General features: G+C 42.7%; 1 protein-coding gene across 1 annotated transcript in view; it reads left to right on the forward strand.

The window, feature by feature from the left end:
- Window positions 1-20,809, forward strand: part of LOC149437781 (unconventional myosin-X-like) — a 241,135-nt gene that overhangs the window by 128,678 nt on the left and 91,648 nt on the right. The window contains exons 11-14 of the mRNA XM_089660637.1: window positions 14,051-14,169; window positions 17,111-17,257; window positions 18,925-19,025; window positions 19,181-19,247. Coding sequence (XP_089516763.1) covers window positions 14,051-14,169; window positions 17,111-17,257; window positions 18,925-19,025; window positions 19,181-19,247 — 434 coding nt within the window. The remainder of the gene's footprint in view (window positions 1-14,050; window positions 14,170-17,110; window positions 17,258-18,924; window positions 19,026-19,180; window positions 19,248-20,809) is intronic.

The raw sequence follows: 20,809 nt of genomic DNA on the forward strand, positions 1-20,809 counted from the left end.
TCTGTCACTCTCTGTGTCTCTCTCTGTCACTCTCTGTCACTCTGTCTCTCTCCTCCCACAGTTGTCCTCTTACGAAAACTAATTTCAAGTAAAAATCTCATTCCTGTGGGGTTGGTTCATCTGATGTGCTTGGAATGCAGATCGCTCTGTATTCTTCTGCATTCTTCTGCATTCTATTGTATTACCTCCATTGAGATGAATTATGAATGCAGCAAACACACATATCATTCAGTTTTGTGCTTTTTAACTCACCTGCACCCTGGAGAGTTCCTACCTTGACTGTCTCTGCCTCACTTTGCATAATGAATGAAGGAAGAATATGCACATCGCCCCATGCAGGTAATAAATGTAGCTATATACAGTAATGCGCATCGCCCCACGCAGTAATGCGCATCGCCCCACGCAGTAATGCACATCGCCCCACGCAGTAACGCGCATCAAAAAGACATAGTAAGCTGTACGTAAAACTGTGGAGGGGCCCTTGGGTCACCAGTATTACCCGTGCAACTGTTTGAGCATATGAGTCATTGTTGAACTGCGAGTTGCTGTCTGCGGTTGATTGCAATCCAGCCAGATTACTTAGAATTTGGGTTTGCTGGGGAGTGCTGGACAACCAGTTTTGCTCAATAAACTGGTAAATTGCCCGTAAGAACCACTATGACCTCATGCACACTGGGTGTTTAGCTGTTGGCAGAAGGCACAGCACCATCCAGCCCTGCCGTCGGCAGCCTTTTAAACTCAGAGGTTGAAAGTTGCTGCAGCTGGTTGGTGAACCGAGTGGTAGTAACGTATGCCTGTGGGTATATGGTGGACGTCAGCTTGGGAGCAGACCGCCTATGCCTCTCCTCCAGCCCTTTGAGCAACGCAAGTGGCTGTGCATTCCATGCCTGATCGGGTAGTGCTTTCCTAACACAGAAGGGGGCCTCTGATCACTGGGAACATTGCTGCAGATCCTAGATGATGGGAAAGGATGGAGATCTACAGACCACTAGAAAGTCAAAGACACTAGATCCAGGAGCTGGGCACACAATGGGTGACAGCTACAGGAGAAAAAAAAAGCATAGGGGCCCAACAAAGAGGAAAATAGTGAGAGGACCTTACCTGTATAATATGTTTCTGGACAGAATAAATTATAATCCACTGTGCAAAGCCAAGGGTTTATATCCAGCATGTGTTGGTCATGACTCAAGACGTTCAGCACTGCAGACAAATGACGGTTCCGGAGTGGTGCAGGAAACCGCATGCAATTTGAACTGCAATTGCACCACGTTCCTGTTCAAATCACATACGATTTCATTTTGTATGGCCTCAAATAGCATTGCAAAGGTATCAGTTTCAGGTATCAGGAGCATTTGCACAAGTACTTGTGCAAGTACTCAATATTGGTGAATCCCTACTCTTGGCACGCTTCTGTATATCAGGTATCCCAATCAGAGCCTCCTTTTTCCTCAGAAGTCCTCATCAGAGTCCCCCTTTACATAAGAAGTCTTCATGAGAGTCTCCCTTTACATAAGTCTTCACAAGACCTCCTTCTCTCTAGTTCCCTGGTCTCCTCCTCCCATGCCCGCCTCCAGGACTTCTCCAGGGTGTCACCCATCCTCTGGAACTCCCTGCCCCAACCCATCAGATTATCACCTACTCTCCTCTCCTTTAGGCGCACCCTGAAAACCCATCTCTTCAGGGAAGCCTACCTCACCCCGTGCTAACTTGCTGATTTCCTCCACTCTTCCTACCACTCCATCCCCCACAGCTATCTCCTCCTGTACCACCATCCCCTCCCTCCTAGATTGCAAGCTCGAAAGAGCAGGGCCCTCGATCCCCTCATGTTTTGCATTGTATTGGTATTGTTCTGTCACATGTTCTGTCCCCCTTTGTAATGTACAGCGCTGAGTGAACTATTGGCGCTTTATAAATACTGTATAATAATAATAATGAGAGTCCCCCTTTACATAAGTCTTCATGAGAGTCCCCCTTTACATAAGTCTTCATGAGAGTCCCCCTTTACATAAGTCTTCATGAGAGTCCCCCTTTACATAAGTCTTCATGAGAGTCCCCCTTTACATAAGTCTTCATGAGAGTCCCCCTTTACATAAGTCTTCATGAGAGTCCCCCTTTACATAAGTCTTCATGAGAGTCCCCCTTTACATAAGTCTTCATGAGAGTCCCCCTTTACATAAGTCTTCATGAGAGTCCCCCTTTACATAAGTCTTCATGAGAGTCCCCCTTTACATAAGAAGTCTTCATGAGAGTCCCCCTTTACATAAGAAGTCTTCATGAGAGTCCCCCTTTACATAAGAAGTCTTCATGAGAGTCCCCCTTTACATAAGAAGTCTTCATGAGTGTGCCCCTTTTACATAGGAAGTCTTCATCAGAGTGCCCCTTTTACATAGGACGTCTTCATCAGAGTGGCCCTTTTACATAAGAAGTCTTCATCAGAGTGCCCCTTTTACATAGCAAGTCTTCATCAGAGTGGCCCTTTTACATAAGACGTCTTCATCAGAGTTCCCCTTTAGATCAGAAGTCTTCATCAGAGTAACCACTTACATCAATGTCCCCATCACAGTCCCCCCTGACATGGATTATCCCCATCCCCAGTTACATCAACTGTTTGCATCAGAGTGCCCCCTTATATCAAGTGCCCCCAGCAGAATTTCCCTTTTACATCAAAACTCCCCCATCAGAGTCACCTTTACATCAGTCGCCCTCATCAGAGTGCCCCCTTACATCAAATAACCACATCTCAGTGCCCCTTTACATCAGTTGTCACCATTGGAGTGCCCTTGTACCCATGAGGCTCATGTTTCAGTGGATGCACTCTGAGGTCTGGGGGCGGGGGTCAGATCACCACTGCCATGTTTGGCCTCTCCTCCTTCCCACCACAGCCTTCTGAGACACGTCACAGAAGACTGTGGGACCAATCACAATGCACAGCGAGGCTCAAACATGCGTTGTTGGATTCCAGCTTCACTGCCAATTTCCCTTGCCTAAGATGCTGGCGCCGGCACCTGAAGCTGATTGAAGAATCGCTCGGGTGAGGACAGCGCTGAATCCCTGGAAATGTCCTAATAATAAAATGCTGTCGCTGCTGACTTTTAATTTTTTGGGGGGGCACTGGAGCACCTCTTTAAGTAGTGGATGTGTATGGATTGTTTTCTGGAATAAGGATATGGTTTAGTGTCACTAGAAGGCAGATTGTACATTGTGTTATTGAAGGAAACTGCAGCAGGTGCAGGAAGTATTTTTTTTTTTAATGTTTCACACTCCCAGAGCTCAGAGGTGTGAATGTACAGTTACTCCTTCACCTATAATTAGAATTCAGACTCTGCCGTTCTGCAAAATCCTGCTTAGCAGCTACAAAGAAACTTTACAGACATAATCTATATATAAAATCCATTCGGAATCGTTGCACTTAAAGTATTACTAAACCAGGACTCTGCATTCACTATAGCTGGTCTCCCTGGACCCTGCGTTCACTATAGCTGGTCTCCCCGGACCCTGCATTCACTATAGCTGGTCTCCCCGGACCCTGCATTCACTATATCTGGTCTCCCCGGACCCTGCATTCACTATATCTGGTCTCCCCGGACCCTGCATTCACTAGATCCTGGTCTCCCCGGACCCTGCATTCACTAGATCTGGTCTCCCCGGACCCTGCATTCACTAGATCTGGTCTCCCCGGACCCTGCATTCACTAGATCTGGTCTCCCCGGACTCTGCATTCACTAGATCTGGTCTCCCCGGACTCTGCATTCACTAGATCTGGTCTCCCCGGACTCTGCATTCACTAGATCTGGTCTCCCCGGACTCTGCATTCACTAGATCTGGTCTCCCCGGACCCTGCATTCACTATATCTGGTCTCCCCGGACCCTGAATTCACTATATCCGGTCTCCCAGGACCCTGCATTCACCAAATCTGGTCTCCACGGACCCTGCATTCACTATATTTACTCTCGAATGGTTGTTGGTGCCAGATGGGCTGGTCTGAGTATTTCAAAAACTGCTGATCTACTGGGATTTTCACGCACAACCACCTCTAGGGTTTACAGAGAATGATCTGAAAAAGATAAAATATCCAGTTAGCATCAGTTGTGTGAACAAAAGTGCCTGGTTGATGTCAGAGGCGAATGGGCGGACTGGTTGGAGATGATAGAAAGGCAACAGTAACTCCAATAACCACTCGTTACAACCAAGGTATGCAGAATACCAGCTCTGAATGCACAACACGTTGAACCTTGAAGCAGATGGGCTACAGCAGCAGAAGACCACACCAGGTGCCACTCCTGTCAGCTAAGAACAGGAAACAGAGGCTACAATTTGCACAGGCTCACCAAAATAGGAGAATAGAAGATTGGAAAAACGTTGCCTGGTCTGATGAGTCTCGATTTCAGCTGCGATGTTCAGATGGTAGGGTCAGAATTTGACGTAAACAACATGAAAGCATGGATCCATCCTGCCTGCTCAGGCTGGTGGTGGTGGTGTAATGGTGAGGGGGATGTTTTCTTTGCACACTTTTGGCCCCTTAGTACCAATTGATCATTGTTTTAATGCCACGGCCTACCTAAGTATCGCTGATGACCATGTCAATCACTTTGACTACAGTGTCCCCATCTTCTGATGGCTACTGGATGTGCAGTGTCCTTTTAGTCACATTATGAGGAAATGGCCATTTAAAATCCCTTTTTTTGCTAATAGAGGCTCTCTTAGGCTGTATTGGTAGAGGATTTTTTGTAGCTCTACATCTACAGTGCCTTGAAAAAGTATTCATACCCCTTAAAATTTTCCACATTTTTTCATGTTACAATCAAAAACGTAAACTTACTTGGATTTTATGTGATGGACCAACACAAAGTGGCACAAAATTGTGACGTGGAAGGAAAATGATAAATGGTTTTCAAAAGTTTTTTTACAAATATGTGAAAAGTGTGGCATGCATTTGTATTCAGCCCCTTTACTCTGATACCCCTAACTAAAATCTAGTGGAACCAATTGCCTTCAGAAGTCACCTAATAAATAAATAGAGTCCACCTGTGTGTCATTTAATCTCAGTATAAATACAGCTGTTCTGTGAAGCCCTTAGCGATTTATTAGAGAATAAGAGTGAACAAATAGCATCATGAAGGCCAAGGAACACGCCAGACAGGCCAGGGATAAAGTTGTGGAGAAGGTTAAAGCAGGGTTAGGTTATAAAAGAAAAATATCCCAACTTTGAATATCTCACGGAGCACTGTTCCATCCATGATCTGAAAATGGAAAGCTTATGGCACAACTGCAAACCTACCAAGACATGGCCGTTCACCTAAACTGACAGGCTGGGCAAGAAGAGCATTAATTAGAGAAGCAGCCAAGAGGCCCATGGGAACTCTGGAGGAGCTGCAGAGATCCACAGCTCAGGTGGGAGAATCTGTCCATAGGACAACTATTAGTTGTGCACTCCACAAATCTGGCCTTTATGGAAGAAAGCCATTGTTGAAAGGAAGCCATAAGAAGTCCCACTTGCAGTTTGTGAGAAGCCATGTGGGGGACACAGCAAACATGTGGAAGAAGGTGCTCTGGTCAGATGAGACCAAAAATTACCTTTTTGGCCTAAAACCAAAACGCTATGTGTGGCCGAAAACTAACACTGCACATCTCCCTGAACACACCATCCCCACTGTGAAACATGGTGGTGGCAGCATCATGTGGTGGGGATGCTTTTCTTCAGCAGGGACAGGGAAGCTGGTCAATAGTTGATGGGAAGATGGCTGGAGGCAAATTCAGGGCAATCTGAGAAGAAAACCTGTTGGAGTCTGCAAAAGACTTGAGACTGGGGTGGAGGTTCACCTTCCAGCAGGACAACGACCCTAAACATCCAGCCAGAGCTACAATGGAATGGTTTAGATCAAAGCATATTCATGTGTTAGAATGGCCCAGTCACAGTCCAGACCTAAATCCAATGGAGAATCTGTGGCAAGACTTGAAAATTGCTGTTCACAGACATTCTCCGTCCAATCTGACAGCTTGAGCGATTCTGCAAAGAAGAACGGGCTGAAATGTCCATCTCTAGATGTGCAAAGCTGGGAGAGACATCCCCAAAAAGACTTGCAGCTGGAATTGCAGAGAAAGGGGGTCCTACAAAGTATTGATTCCGGGGGGCTGAATACAAATGCCGCCTCACTTTTCACAGATTTATTTGTACACAATTGTGAAAACTATATATATATATATTTTGGCATAATTCATAAATAGGGTTCACTTACTTATGGTGCGATTCAGTAGGTGCTTTTCTTTCCCTATTGAAATACTTGCGGTCGCAGTTTTGAACATACTTTTATTAAATTCCTACATAAAGGTGATGTTTTAGTTGTGGGCTTTTTACAGTTTAGATCAGCAATGGGCAAACTACGGCCCGGCGGACCTTTTAATCCGGCCCGCGGATGTGGCTGTCAGGATGTGTGTAGGCGGGGCAGCGTGACGAACGTGAGGGGAGCTAGGCTCCTCTCACAGTCCGCCCTGAAGACCGGAACGGCGCGGGAACACGGCGAGAGGAACGCGCGGAGCAAAGGTAAGTGAATTGACAGAGGGGGGACTTGGCTTACTACTTAGGGGGGAATAGTACTGTGGGGGATGAAATACTATATGAGGGATGAATTAATATGGGGGATGAATTACTATATGGGGGATGAATTACTATATAGGGGATGAATTACTATATGGGGGATGAATTACTATATGGGGGATGAATTACTATATGGAGGATGAATTACTATATGGGGGATGAATTACTATGGGGGATGAATTACTATAGGGGGGATGAATTACTATATGGGGGATGAATTACTATGGGGGATGAATTACTATAGGGGGGGATGAATTACTATATGGGGGATGAATTACTATATGGGGGATGAATTACTATGGGGGATGAATTACTATATGGGGGATGAATTACTATATGGGGGATTAATTACTATATGGGGGATTAATTACTATGCTTACTATGGGGGAATATTACTATACTTACTATGGATGACACATACACATCATTCATCTACTCTTGGTCCGGCCCCCGGGTCCAATATATGAACCCATTGCGGCCCTCAAGTCAAAAAGTTGGCCCACCCCTGTATTAGATAATATAAGCAGAACAATTTCTCCACTTTAAGTCAATGAGATCTACATTTGGTGAGTGAGGCCTGCCCTCTACTGTCGCACCTCTGTATTGCAGCTTCATAATTAGACTGGGTGCTCCACCACTGCAAATAAGTGATTGCTGTTATCGCTGAAATCTTCATAGATTACACTGGACAGGTTTATATTAAACAAAGTGCCTGGCTGTGGCATATTCTCAATTTCCTGTGTGCTATCAGAGTCCAGAATTTCATTATTTCATGCGTTCAGTTCCCAGATTTGAATACAGATAGTTTAATCAATATTGTGCAGATAAAATGTTTGCAGAAATCACAGTTAATATATGAAATATGACTTCCGTAGTGAGAAGTCACTTACTGTACATGGAATAACGGTGCTTCTAGAACAGAGGAAGAGAGCTCTAGGTTCCTCAGCTGCTACACTTGGTAGGCACATCTAAAGAGAACCTGTCACAATAAGGGCTGGTGTTGATGGGTTTTCGTTCAAGTGGGTTTTACATGCAAGTACAAATCCATGGGAATGTAAAACCCCCTCGAAGAAGGTCAGAATGAGGTCCAGCACAGAAAAAGAAAATAAGAATAAAAGTGAAGAAAAAATTCTGCACTAAAAAAAAACACTCAATACCTGTGAATCAAAAAAATGTGAAAAATAAGAAATTAAATACAAAAACCAAAAATCACCCAAACCAAAACAATGACTTTATTGGGTTGATTCAATATTATCTTTCTTTGTTTTGGTTTGGGTTATTTTTGGTTTTCGTATTTAATTTCCTATTTTTCACATTTTTTGATTCACAGGTATTGAGTTTTTTTTTTTATGTAGCGCAGCATTTTTTCCTCGCTTTTATTCTTATTATTTGCCCCACTGAGACATGGGTTGTGTCCACTAGCAGCTACAGTATATATATGTGTGTATATATATATATATATATAAATAGAGAGAGGTGTGTGTGTATATTATATATATGTGTGTGTATGTATGTGTGTGTGTATATATATATCTATATAGAGAGAGAGAGAGAGAGAGAGAGAGAGAGAGAGAGAGGTGTGTGTGTGTGTGTATTTTTTGCTTTTATTATGCACCATAATAAGCGCATGAGTTATTTAATTTATACAGAAAAAGAAAATGTTTTAAATGCATACTAGCAGCGTCTTTCATTTTTGTATTTTTTTTCCCACTTGTAAAGTGCCTTTGAACTTAGTAGACAATTTGACTACACCAGGAGAAGTCAATTTCCTAGCACACCTCCTGTGACAGTTCTAGATCTCTACTCATCTGGGAGTGCCTAATTACTGTCTGTGCTGGCCCAGCTCATCCACCCTTTCCCTCATGTTCCAACAAATCTTTTCAGTAGCTGCTCAAAAAAAAATGCAGAGGAATACTGTAGAACAGCCTTTCCCAAGCTTTTTATGCCAGAGGGAACCCTAAAATAATTTTTAGTTTTTGGGGAACCCTTACTGAGTCTAATTCATCAGGAGTCAATGGGGGGGGGGGAAGCCTCTTACATCGGTGGTCAGGAGGAAGAATGCAACCTTTCTGCAGTGGTCGGAATACTATCCTTAGAGACCGCTAAACCAAGATAATTGGTGTCATGCTGCTGGCTCTGTCTAATGGAACTATGAAGGTGCCATCAAATAGGAGGTCAATCAGCTACAGCTCAAGGAATACCTGGCAACCTCTGGAGGATTTCATCATGTGACGTAATATGCAAAACCAATCAATAACGTGCATAATTTAAAAGAATCTATATGTTTGTACAGTACAGGAAGGTTCCCATTTATCCAGCTCATGGTATATCTAGTAGTAGTTAGTTACATTCAACTGGACTTCTGTAATGTTGAAGACATTTCACGGCTTATCCAAGGCACTTGTTCAGAACTGAAGAAGTGATTTGGATAAGCTGAGAAATGTCTCAACATTACAGAAAAAAATCTAACAGAATGTAACTAACTACTACGAGCATCAGAATCCTGGACTCCAGTGAATGTCCAGATCTTGTTGGGTTCTTCGTAATATCTCCAAAATGTGCCCCTTCTTAACCAATGAAACCAACAGGCTACTCATTCACTCTTTCACCTTGACTTTTGCAACTCCCTCGTTGTTGGCCTACCTCTACACAAAAAAAACCTGAAGAATATAATTTAAAGATATTTTTTTAAATATTTTGTTTTTAAATATATTCTTCAGATTTTTTTTTTTTACATCTAAAAAAATCATTTTAACATATATTTGTACATATATTTGTAAATGCTTTATAAAAATGTAGATTTGTATTTTTAAAGACATACAGTATATTTGAAATGTATTTTTAAAATACATATATTTTGTAATAAAAATGCATTTCAACATGCAGAATATATATATTTATTGAAATATATATTGAATATGGCTAAAATTGTAGCATTTCAAATATATGTCAATATATTTGGGAAGAATATTTTTAAAATATATTTCAAATATATTTTTCTTCCATATGGGTCTCATTAGATTGTAAACTCTCAGGAGCAGCTCCCTCTTAACCCTCTTGTATTGAAGTGCATTGTAACTGTACTATTTCCCTTTTTATATTGTAAAGCACTTCACAACCATTTGGCGCTATATAAATCTTGTATAATAATAATTTACATCTATACATATGGGTTATATTCATTCCATTGGCACAGCTGCTTTCCAAATGCAGGACATAACCCCAAAGCACCCTGCTAAAGGCAAAGAAAATATGTAGTAAAAAAAAAAAGTATCAAAAGCAACATTGTAAAATGGATAGTAAAGACGGATTTGTTTTTGTAAGAACAAAGGAGTAAATAGGACCTTTCCATGCCTAGCTGTGAATTTAGAAGACACGCAGCGTTTGGTCATTATTTGTGAAGTACATGGAGTAACAGCAGAGGATGTGGGCTGTGCGTTAAAATGTATATTGTATAGGACGCGCTTGTTGGAGCCCAACCTCTGTAGCTGTAGGATAAAGGTGCCGGATGGATATCAGGGATGGATGGATGGGAGCAGTAACACTGAGGCAGCTCTTCTTAGAGTGGAAGCAAGGCTCTAATGCAGTAACAAGAAAAAGTGAGGAAGGTGCCTCTAAGTGCAGTATTAACAATTTATTTAGTAAACAATGGATAAATTACACTTACAAGATAAACAGTTAAAAAGGACTCATCGTGTGGTAATTGGATCCAGGTGGGACATCCAGCCATCCAGCAGCAAACTATGTCTATAGGATCAGGAAGTAGAGTCCAGGATGTGCCTGTGCATCAAAAATGAAGCTTGGAGAGCAGAGTCGGATGTAGCAGGTGAAGGGGGCGGTAATGCATTTCAGAGCATGCTCAATAGGCTCCTTCTTCAGACCTCTGTCCCACCTGGATCTAATTACCACACAATGAGTCTTTTTAACCGTTTATCTTGTAAGTGTAATTTATCCATTGTTTACTGAATAAATTGTCAATACTGCACTTAGAGGCGCCTTCCTCTCCTTTTTTTTCTTGTTGGCTGTGCGTTGTTGGTGAAATATGGGATTGGCCAGTTTTTTTTCAGCTCCTCGCTGTTGGCTTTCTTTATGTAAAACCATCAGAAAGGGTGCATGCCAACTCTTTCATTATAAGGCTCCATGCACACTAGGGTTGTGGTTTTTTTTTTTTCCTTTTTTTTAAAAGCTCAAAAAATGCTGAATATAAAAATGCTGGCAATAGCGTTTTTTAGTAGTGTTTTACGAGCATTACGGAGTGTTTAGCAGTTACAGTACATGTAAAAAAAAAAGCTATAAATAAAGCTGTTAGGCACATTTTGGTAGCGTTTAGCAGCAATGAGCGTTTTTTTTTTTTTCTGCTGGAAAAACACTCAAAAAAACTCTACAAAAAACATTTTGTTTTCTGCTCCTCGACGTTGAAGCTCAAAAAAACACTAAAATCCTAAAGTAGTGTGCATGGACATAGTAGAACACTATTTTGCTTCTAGGAGCAGAAGACAAAAATTCTAATTACAGCTACTAGGAGCTAAAAAAATGCTAGTGTGTATGGGGCCTAAGAATGTGTAAAGTCTGGCAATGCACTGGGGTTGATTTACTAAATACTGTAGATTACAGTTGCATTCTGCAAGTGCAGTTTCTCCAGAGCTTAGTAAATGAGGTCTTTGCAAAGAATACCCCTTGCACACAGTGATGTATTTAAGTTTCATGCTGCCCTAGGCAACACAACCCCCATGGAGAGACCCTGACACCAGCCAATACCCCCCTTCCCCACGAAGAGAGCCTGACATTGACCAACAACACCCCAGTCCCCCGCCCACCCCCATCTGAGAGAGCCTTCCACTGCCACCGCCTCCCCCATACACTGGCAAACCCCCCCCCCCCCCCCCCCCCCCCCCCGGCAAGAGATAAGACGCCCACCTTCACAGCTCCCTGGGAACAAGAGTCATGCTCTGCATACACCATCAAGCAGCCCGCAGCCTCTCTTAGATCCCACCTGGTCCCCATGCTGCGCGTGTCCCTTCTTCCTTTCCTTCTTTCAGGGGATGGCACTGCCCCCCAGGAAAATGCCGCTGCCCCCCTGAAAAATGCCGCCCTAGGCAACTGCCTTGTTTGCCTTGTGGTAAATACAACCCCTGCTTGCACATGATTGGATGATGGAAGTCAGCAGAGCTTTCCTTCAATTACTAAGCTCTGGAGCAATTGCCCTTGCAAAGTGCACAGTCTATTTGCCTTTAGTAAGTCAACCCCAAAGTGTGTTACAGTGTACTGTATCTAAATCCAGAAGGAAAAATGTAATATATTGCATCTTACTTGTCCTTGGCGTGGTGGCTGCATTCATTTTTTTTAACCTGCTTTATTTTCACCTGCTGATCCTGAAAATAATACTCCTCTTGTCCCTTGGTGGCTACGTCACTCCTTCACTGCATCTATGGAGGGAGCAATTGTTGGCTCCCTAGGCTGCTCTGCTGATATACAGTTGCAAGAAAAAGTATGTGAACCCCTTGGGATTATGTGGAGTTTTGCATGAATTGGGCATAAAATGTGCTCTGAACGTCATCTAAGTCACAACAATAGAAGAACACAGTCTGCTGAACATAATACTACACAAACATTAGATGTTGCCATGGTTTAATTGCACATAACATGTAAACATTCACAGTGCAGGGAGGAAAAAGTATGTGAGGCCCTAGCTTAATGACTTCTCCCAGAGCTAATTGGAGCCAGGAGTGAGCCAACCTTGACTCCAATCAGTGTGATGATATTGGATGTGTTGCTGACAGCTGTCCTGCCCTTAAAAAACACTCACCTGTTTTGGGTTTACTGGTTTCAAGAAGCACTGTCTGATGTGAACCATGCCTCGCAGAAAAGAGCTCTCAGAAGACCTACCATCAAGAATTGTTGACTTGCATGAAGCTGGAAAAGGTTACAAAAGTATCTCCAAAAGCCTTGATGTTCATGTGTCCACGGTAAGACAGACTGTCTACAAATGGAGAAAGTTTAGCACTGTTGCTACTCTCCCTAGGTGTGGTCCTCCTGTAAAAATGACTGCAACAGCAGAGCGCACAATGCTGCATGAGGTAAAGAAGAATCCCAGAGTGTCAGCTAAAGACCTACAGAAATCTCTGGCACATGCTAACATTTTTGTTGACACATCTACAATAAGGAAAACATTAAACAAGAATGGAGTACATGGGGGGACACCACGGAGGAAGCCATTGCTGTCCAAAAAGAATATTGCAGCACGTTTGAAGTTTGCAAAAGAGCACCTGGATGTTCCACAGCACTACTGGCAAAATATACTGTGGACAGATGAAACCAAGATTGAGGTGTTTGGGAAGAACACACAACACTATGTGTGGAGAAAAAAAGGCACAGCACACCAACATCAAAACCTCATCCCCACTGTGAAACATGGCGGAGGGAGCATCATGGTTTGGGGCTGCTTTGCTGCCTCAGGGCCTGGACAGATTGTTGTCATTGATGGGAAAATGAATTCCAGAGTTTATCAAGACATTTTGCAGGAAAACGTACAACCATCTGTCCGCACAATGAAGCTCCGCAGAGGATGGGTGATGCAACAGGACAATGACCCAAAGCATACAAGTCATTCAACAAACAAATGGCTGCAACAGCACAGAATACGCCTTCTGGAGTGGCCCAGTCAGAGTCCTGACCTCAACCCGATTGAAATGCTGTGGCATGACCTTAAGAGAGCGATTCACACCAGACATCCCAAGAATATTGCTACACTGAAACAGTTTTGTGAAGAGGAGTGGTCCAAAATGACTCCAGATCATTGTGCAGGTCTGATCTGCAACTACAGGAAACGTTTGGTTGAGGTTATTACTGCCAAAGGAGGGTAAACCAGTTATTAAGTCCAAAGGTTCACATACTTTTTCCTCCCTGCACTGTGAATGTTTACATGTTATGTGCAATGAAACCATGGCAACATCTAATGTTTGTGTAGTATTATGTTCAGCAGACTGTGTTCTTCTATTGTTGTGACTTAGATGACGTTCAGAGCACATTTTATGCCCAATTCATGCAAAACTCCAAGTAATCCCAAGGGGTTCACATACTTTTTCTTGCAACTGTAGGCCACAAACCTGTCTGTATCCTTCATCTCCAATACATGGGGCAGGACAATTGGTAGTTTACAGAAGATAGCTAGGAAGGACGATATTCTTCTGTGCAGCTCAGAGGAAGCGACTAGGACACAGCATTTCGGGCAGGATCAACGCGTATTATTTTGTATGAAATAGTTTGTTGTTTTTTTTTTTTTATTTTGCTGAAATTGGCTTGGGAAAAAAGAAAAGTAATGCAGCCACCTCACGGACTGTAACATAGCACATTTTTGTTCTTGGGTTTAGTGATCCTTTAATGCAAGCATTTTCTGGATATTCTTCGTATCATTCTGTCTTTTGTTTCATTCTTTTCTTTGTATCCTTTTACAGTCTTGAGTGACGTGGCCGATATGTTGGGTTTGGACTCCTTCCAGCTGTCCGAGGTGCTGACACAGAGATCCATGATTCTCCGGGGAGAAGAGATCCTGTCTCCTCTCACAGTGGAGCAGGTGAGGTCTTTTGATCATTCAGTTGGAGTATTTAAAAGAATAACTCGATTTTTGTGGAGAAAAGAACATTCCCCTTTGGCTGATCTATGGACATTGCAAGGATTTTATCGAACTTTGTTGCAGATTCCTACCTTTTGTTATTCTGAAGAAATAGCTGTTTGTTTCTCTGTGTCCATGCGCTGAGTGAATCTGTATGGGAGTGATTTTAGAATTATCAATCCGCTGCTGCACCTGCAGGACTCCAATAAGGAAAGTGGCAGGGTCTGCATCCCTTTACACTAGGTTCGCACTGAATCCGACTTTAATATCACGTGATTTCACTGCCACAGGTCAGTGCGATTTCAGGTGCGACTTTCCTGACATTTGTGCAACTTCATGCACAGATGTCTATGCAAGTCGCACCTGAAATAGAAAAAAAAAAAAATTGCGCTGGAACCTATTTTTTCAAATCTGTGTGGCACTGCAAAGTCAGAGTCGCACCGATTTGAACAGTTCCATTTCCGGTCATAGGGTGCAACTTGTCATGCAATTTGGAATGGTCAAATCGCATGACAAGTCACTCCTGTGTGAACCAGGGCTTATGCAGGCCATGCATGGTTCAAATTCTGAACGATTTTGCGTCCAAAAATCGGAAACGTTCGCACAGTAATCCGATGGTGCCATCAATGATTTCGAAAATCGGTCGACCAAGTCATAAAGTTCACCCCATATAACAGGCGAAACTTCTGTTCCTTACAGGTCACGGCTCATGCAGATATTCTTTTCGGAAAAACGATTGTACGATTTGACCATCATTGAGTCGAAAATCGGTAGTTTTTCATCAATTTTCCAACATGCCCGATCACCGCAAAGGGAAGGAACCAAGAAAATCGTCCGGTGCCATTGACCCCCTAACAGAGCGAAATTGGCCGATTATTCTTGGGTCTGATTTTTGGATGAAAAATCAGTCTAATTTCGACCCTTAGACATGATTTCCCTTTGGGTGTATCCTACCAAAAAAACATTTTTGTTGCAGAGGATGCCAAAAAAATCTGACTTATATCTTAGTGCAGACTTCTGGGAAAATTAGTGAACCAATCACACAAGCAGGTAATGACATTTCCTGGGGAGTTCTGTACACAGAACTTCCAGGTTGCCATATTGTATGAAATTTTATTAAAATTATAGCGCTACCAATTGAAAAATAACTGTTGTTTTTTAACATTTCATTACAATATGACTTGTATAGCAATTGTGTACACTATTTTACTATTTTTTTTTTTATTTGCTAATTTTTTTCGCCTCAAAATGGAGTTATATTTTAACCATTAGCCGCCCGGCCTATAGCCATTTGGCGGCTGCAAAAATGCTTCAGCTTTCCGGGTGCACGCTCCCGCACATGCGCAGTTCGCAGCGGCACGATCTGTCACCGGCCATGTACCTCGGACACGGCCGATGACAGATCTGAGTACCGGCCCCCTGTTGCCGGTACCATGTGACCTGCTGCGACCAATCACAGCAGGTCACATGACAGTTGTATACAATGGATGGCTTCATTCATGCCATCCATTGTATACTAGTGCCTAGCTGTGAATGGTCACAGCAGGTCACATGCACATGTCATGTGATTAGCTGTGGCCAAATCACAGCTAAGCACAAAAAAAAATAACAGGTAAATTCAGGTAAATGCAAATTGTGTAAAAAAAAAAAAAAAAAAAAAAAATACTGATCACTTCCCCAAAGTAGTACAATTTCATAAAATATGAAAAAAAAATCTAAAAAAAAAAAAAATGTAATAAATAATTAAAAATAATAGAAAATAAAAAAAAATTACTATATATTTTTTTTTCATACTGTCACCATTCAGTGTCCCTGTTTACCGCCATGCCAGTTATATGATGACGCTGTACTGCACTGGTGACCGTATGTAAAAAAAAAAAAATAGTGAAAATAATTTTTTCATTTTTTCATTTTCTGAAAAATTATAACAAAAAAAATACAACTTCAAAAAACTCGCCATGCCTCTTATGAAGTACGTCGGACTGCCTACTCTGCAAAAAGGGGTCATTTGGGGGATATCTGTACTGTCCTGACATTCTTAGACCTCAAGAAATTAGATTGGCTGTCAGTACTTCAGGATTGATCAATATTCAGATCTATACCATAGTTTGTGAACTCTATAACTTTCCTACAAACTAAATAATACATCCTAATTTGGGTTATTTTCACCAAAGACATGGTGCAGAATACATCTCGGCCTAAATTTATGAAGAACAATTATTTATTTGTAAACTTTTATAGCAGAAACAAAGAAAAACATGTTTTTTTTTCAAAATGTTTGGTCTTTTTTTGTTAATTTAGCAAAAAATAAAAACCCCAGCGGTGATTAAATACCACCAAAAGAAAGCTCTAGTTGTGTGAAGAAAATGATAAAATTTTAGTTTGGGTACAATGTTGTATGACCGCGCAATTGTCATTCAAAGTGTGAGAGCGCTGAAATGTGAAAAATGGCCTGGGCAGGAAGGTGTAAAATTGCCCGGTATTGAAATGGTTAAAGCCAAAGTCCGGGCAGATGTAAAGGACACAAATAAAGGCACTCTGGGCTCTTTCACCATTGGCGTAGCACGCTTAACGCCTTCTACATATCTGGATTCCGCTCAAGTCCCCTGATTGTGTTCAGGGGTACCTTGTCATATGGGATCAGCCTCACCGAGGCAATTCAGCTAAATAATAAGTACGTTTCACACTCAAAGCATTGGAGATCTGGTGCTTCTTGTGCAGGTACCAGCAATAAAAACCTGATAGGGATTCTAACCCCTCACCAAAATTGGTGGAGAAGATGAAGCCGCACACAAAATTTGGGTTACAGTCCATTGGCCTCAGAGGTCTATGGAATCTTTACAATGTCCTGCAGTTAGTTTCTTCTTCTCAAACTTCCTCTAATGTTGTTGATCTGATTCAGGCTACAGACTCCCGTGACTCCCTGGCCATGGCGCTCTACGCTCAGTGCTTTTCCTGGCTGCTCGGAAAGATCAATGCCCGTATCCGAGGGAAGGAGAACTTCAAGTCTGTCGGGATTTTGGACATTTTCGGCTTCGAGAATTTTCAGGTGTGATTACAGCTTATTATTGCTGCATTGCCTGCTGAAATGGGTGTGCATTATACTAATCCCTATTGGCTGTGCATATCCTGAGGCACTGGAGAGCACATATGATATGCATTATACTAAGATATCAGCATTTATGGGGAACATTTTTATAATTTAAATGTATCATCTGTCCTGTTGATCAAGGTACAATTTATGCACAAAAGTGAATGAGTCAGACTGTTCCCCATTCAGTTGGCTCCCAATACATTTCAACCAGAGACCGGGTGTCTGAAAGGTAGCATCTGCCACTATATTCTCTGTTTAGGAAACCCATAGTGCTCTGGAAATCCTGTGTCGTTACAGCTGTATTATGGCTTGAATTACTTGGGTTTTTTTTGTTTTTTTAAGCAACAAAGATTGCATGTGTAATATAGTATAGTATTATATACACACACACAGCTTTTTTCTGAAAAAAACAAAATAGGTGCAGGAACTCCCCCCTTCTGAGACACATTTTTGTCTTGAATACAGAGCCAAGTATCATCATTTTGTGGTGCTGAATAATTTGTATGAAATGTATTAATGATAACAAGAAAAGCAGAAAAATGGATCCATTGCAGCCAGCAATAATAGACCCCACCCCCTCAGCAACAGCAGATTCCTCCAGCAACAAAGGACCTCCCCAAACAAAATACCTCCCCAGTAACATTAGACCTCCAGCAGCTGCAGCAGATCTCCCAACAGACAGCGTCAATACTCTCCAGCAGCCGGTGACAATAGACCTCTCCCTCAACAGTAGATCCTTTCCAGCAACAATTAACCCCCAGCAACAATAGATCCTCCACTAGTAACAATAGACCTCCTCAGCAACAATTGAACACCACACAAAATAGATCCCGTGCAGTAACAATAGATCCCCAGCAGCCAGCAACAAAAGATCCTATAGCACCTCTTGCCATTGCATACATTCAGTACTGGAGGTGCCTAAACTGCATTCCGCCACATTCTCACTGAAAAAAGATAATTATATATATATATATATATATATATATATATATATATATATATATATCAGGGGCAGACTATTTGGAAACTCGGGCGCTGCCCGAGGGCCCGGGGTCAGTAGGGGGCCCCATGAGATGCTCCTGGTACCTTTTTCATAGGCTTTTTTGAGTTTGGGCAAGGACACAGGGGCCCCATGATCCCCTATTGCTCGGGGGCCCCATGAGTTGTCAGTCCGCCCTGAAATAAATAAATAAATAAATATATATATATATATATATATATATATATATATGAGTTTTTTTTAATGTATTTAAATATATATTTCACTTGGTGATCCTGCCAAAACCATGCTTCCTGTCCTGGAGTAACAATTTCCCTGTACTGTATCTATGAAGAAGCAGTGTGGCCACCATAGGACCACAACTATAGGGGTGGGTTCTGTAGTCCTCAAAGGTAAATAAGAACAATATTCGTAACTGACTGGGATGCAGCATAGACAGAAAGCACAAGTACATTTCTGGTAGAATCAACAGGCACTTAAAGAACAGATATAACAAAGCATTTTCAACCGTATATTTAATGGACCAAAGGGGACCAAATAGGATGCATTCATTGTTGAGTATACACATTTTCTTTAATTTTTTTTTTTTAAAAAAAAGCCTTTTCTGCAATTTTCTCTCAAGGTGAATCGGTTTGAGCAGTTCAATATTAATTACGCCAATGAGAAGCTTCAAGAATATTTCAACAAACACATATTTTCCTTGGAGCAGCTGGAATATAACAGGTAAGAGTAATGGGATCAGAAGAGAGGATGTTGGGAAATTGAATACCGTTCAGACCTCAAACCATACGTAATCAAGAATTTGGGCTCAACTGTAATTTACATAGAAGGCATTGCATGTGAAGTCGCTTCATTCCCTCTCCTCTCTCCACCATCAGGGAAGGCATCAACTGGGAAGCCATTGACTGGATGGACAATGCAGAATGTCTGGATCTAATAGAAAAGGTAAGCCCTCCAAAAGAAACCTGTTAGGAGAACAACATGGAGGCTGCCATTGTTGAGCACTCTTTCTGAAAATTCTACTTGACCCGCAACTCATATCCGGAGAATGACTTTTATTTTTTTTTTTTTGACCGTTTGGATCTGCATACTCATTTTGGGTCAGAGTTCAGAAAGTTTTGAAGTTACAGTATAATGGCCAGGCAACTGGCATTTACAGAAGAGATCAACATCGGTAGGCCCAGCATTTTCCTTGAGACAGGTTTACTTTAACTGAGAATATAAAAAGGAGCTTAGAATGACTAAACCACCAACTGGTAAAACGGAAATACATCGGTGCCTTTCAGTGCCCATTAACTCTTACACGCTGTAACATGCATTGCAACACACTTTGCATTCTGAATGGCACCTCAATACAAGGAATGTACCTCCAATGTACTTGTGTTGCAGTGCATTATGGTACCCACCATCCTGTCTATTTTAGATTTTGACCATATTATTGTATTATTTTTGTTTGATATTATTCAAGCCATCAGATAGGCGCATATAATGGGAATACATGACACACAACTCTACGCGTTTCTTAGACCAACTTTTAAAGTGGTTCTAAAGCCTGAAGGTTTTTTACCTTCCGAAATTCTATGCCTGAAGCTTAAATACCTGCTGTGTGCAGCAGCTTCCCTAGATACTTCCCTGACCCCATCACGATCCAGCAATGTGCACAAGAGCCTCTGCTCTTCGGGGACTCTCGTACCTCATTAGATGAGGCAGCAGTGGGAGCCATTGGCTCCTGCTACTGTCAGGGATCCTGGTGCATGCTCATTAGGCCTTCTCATGCAGGGATGCGGGCGCTAGGTCCTGGCCTGCCGCGGCTGAGACGAAGTCCGCGCATGCGCACTCGGATCCGCGAGTGCGCGTCTGGCACCAATGACAGCGCGGGGCGCGATATTTAAATCCGCCCTGCGCTGACAGGAATTGCCGAATGGTCTTTCCTGTATCCTGATCCTGTACCTGTGTTTTCTGATTACTGCTGCTGACCCGGATTGATTGACTTGCTGTATTCTCCTGCCCTGACACTTGGCTTGCCTGACCTCTCTCCTGGATGCCCCTTTATGGATCTGACCTTCTGTTGCTGACCTGGCGTGTGACCCGACCATTGCTTGCCTGCTGCTTTGTACCGCACCGACCCCCCGGCTACCGACTCAGCTTATCTGACCTAGCTTTAGCTCATCCATCCGTCCATCCATCCATCTTACTGGGACCTCCCGGTCTCCTCACATCAGACTCTTACCCTGCGGGAGCCTCTGGCGGACTCCTCTATCACTGGTGGGTATACCCGGTAGTCCTGGTCTCGGAGCGCTCCAAGTCCATCCCCACCATCAGGGGCCCTGGTGAACAAGTGCTCCGGAACTTAGACTCCGCGCTCCGGGGAAGCCTGACCAGTGGGTTGCTAGAGGTGCTGTCAGGTGGTCCCTTACAGCTACTGTCAATCACAGCGAGTGAGCGAATGAGGGGGGGGGGCTGAGTCACGGCTCTGTGTGTGAATGGACACAGAGCCGCGGCTCAGG

This window comes from Staurois parvus, unplaced genomic scaffold (genome assembly GCF_062004578.1).
Source record: "Staurois parvus isolate SC_StPar_1 unplaced genomic scaffold, SC_StPar_1.0 ptg001255l, whole genome shotgun sequence".
Lineage (NCBI taxonomy): Eukaryota > Metazoa > Chordata > Amphibia > Anura > Ranidae > Staurois > Staurois parvus.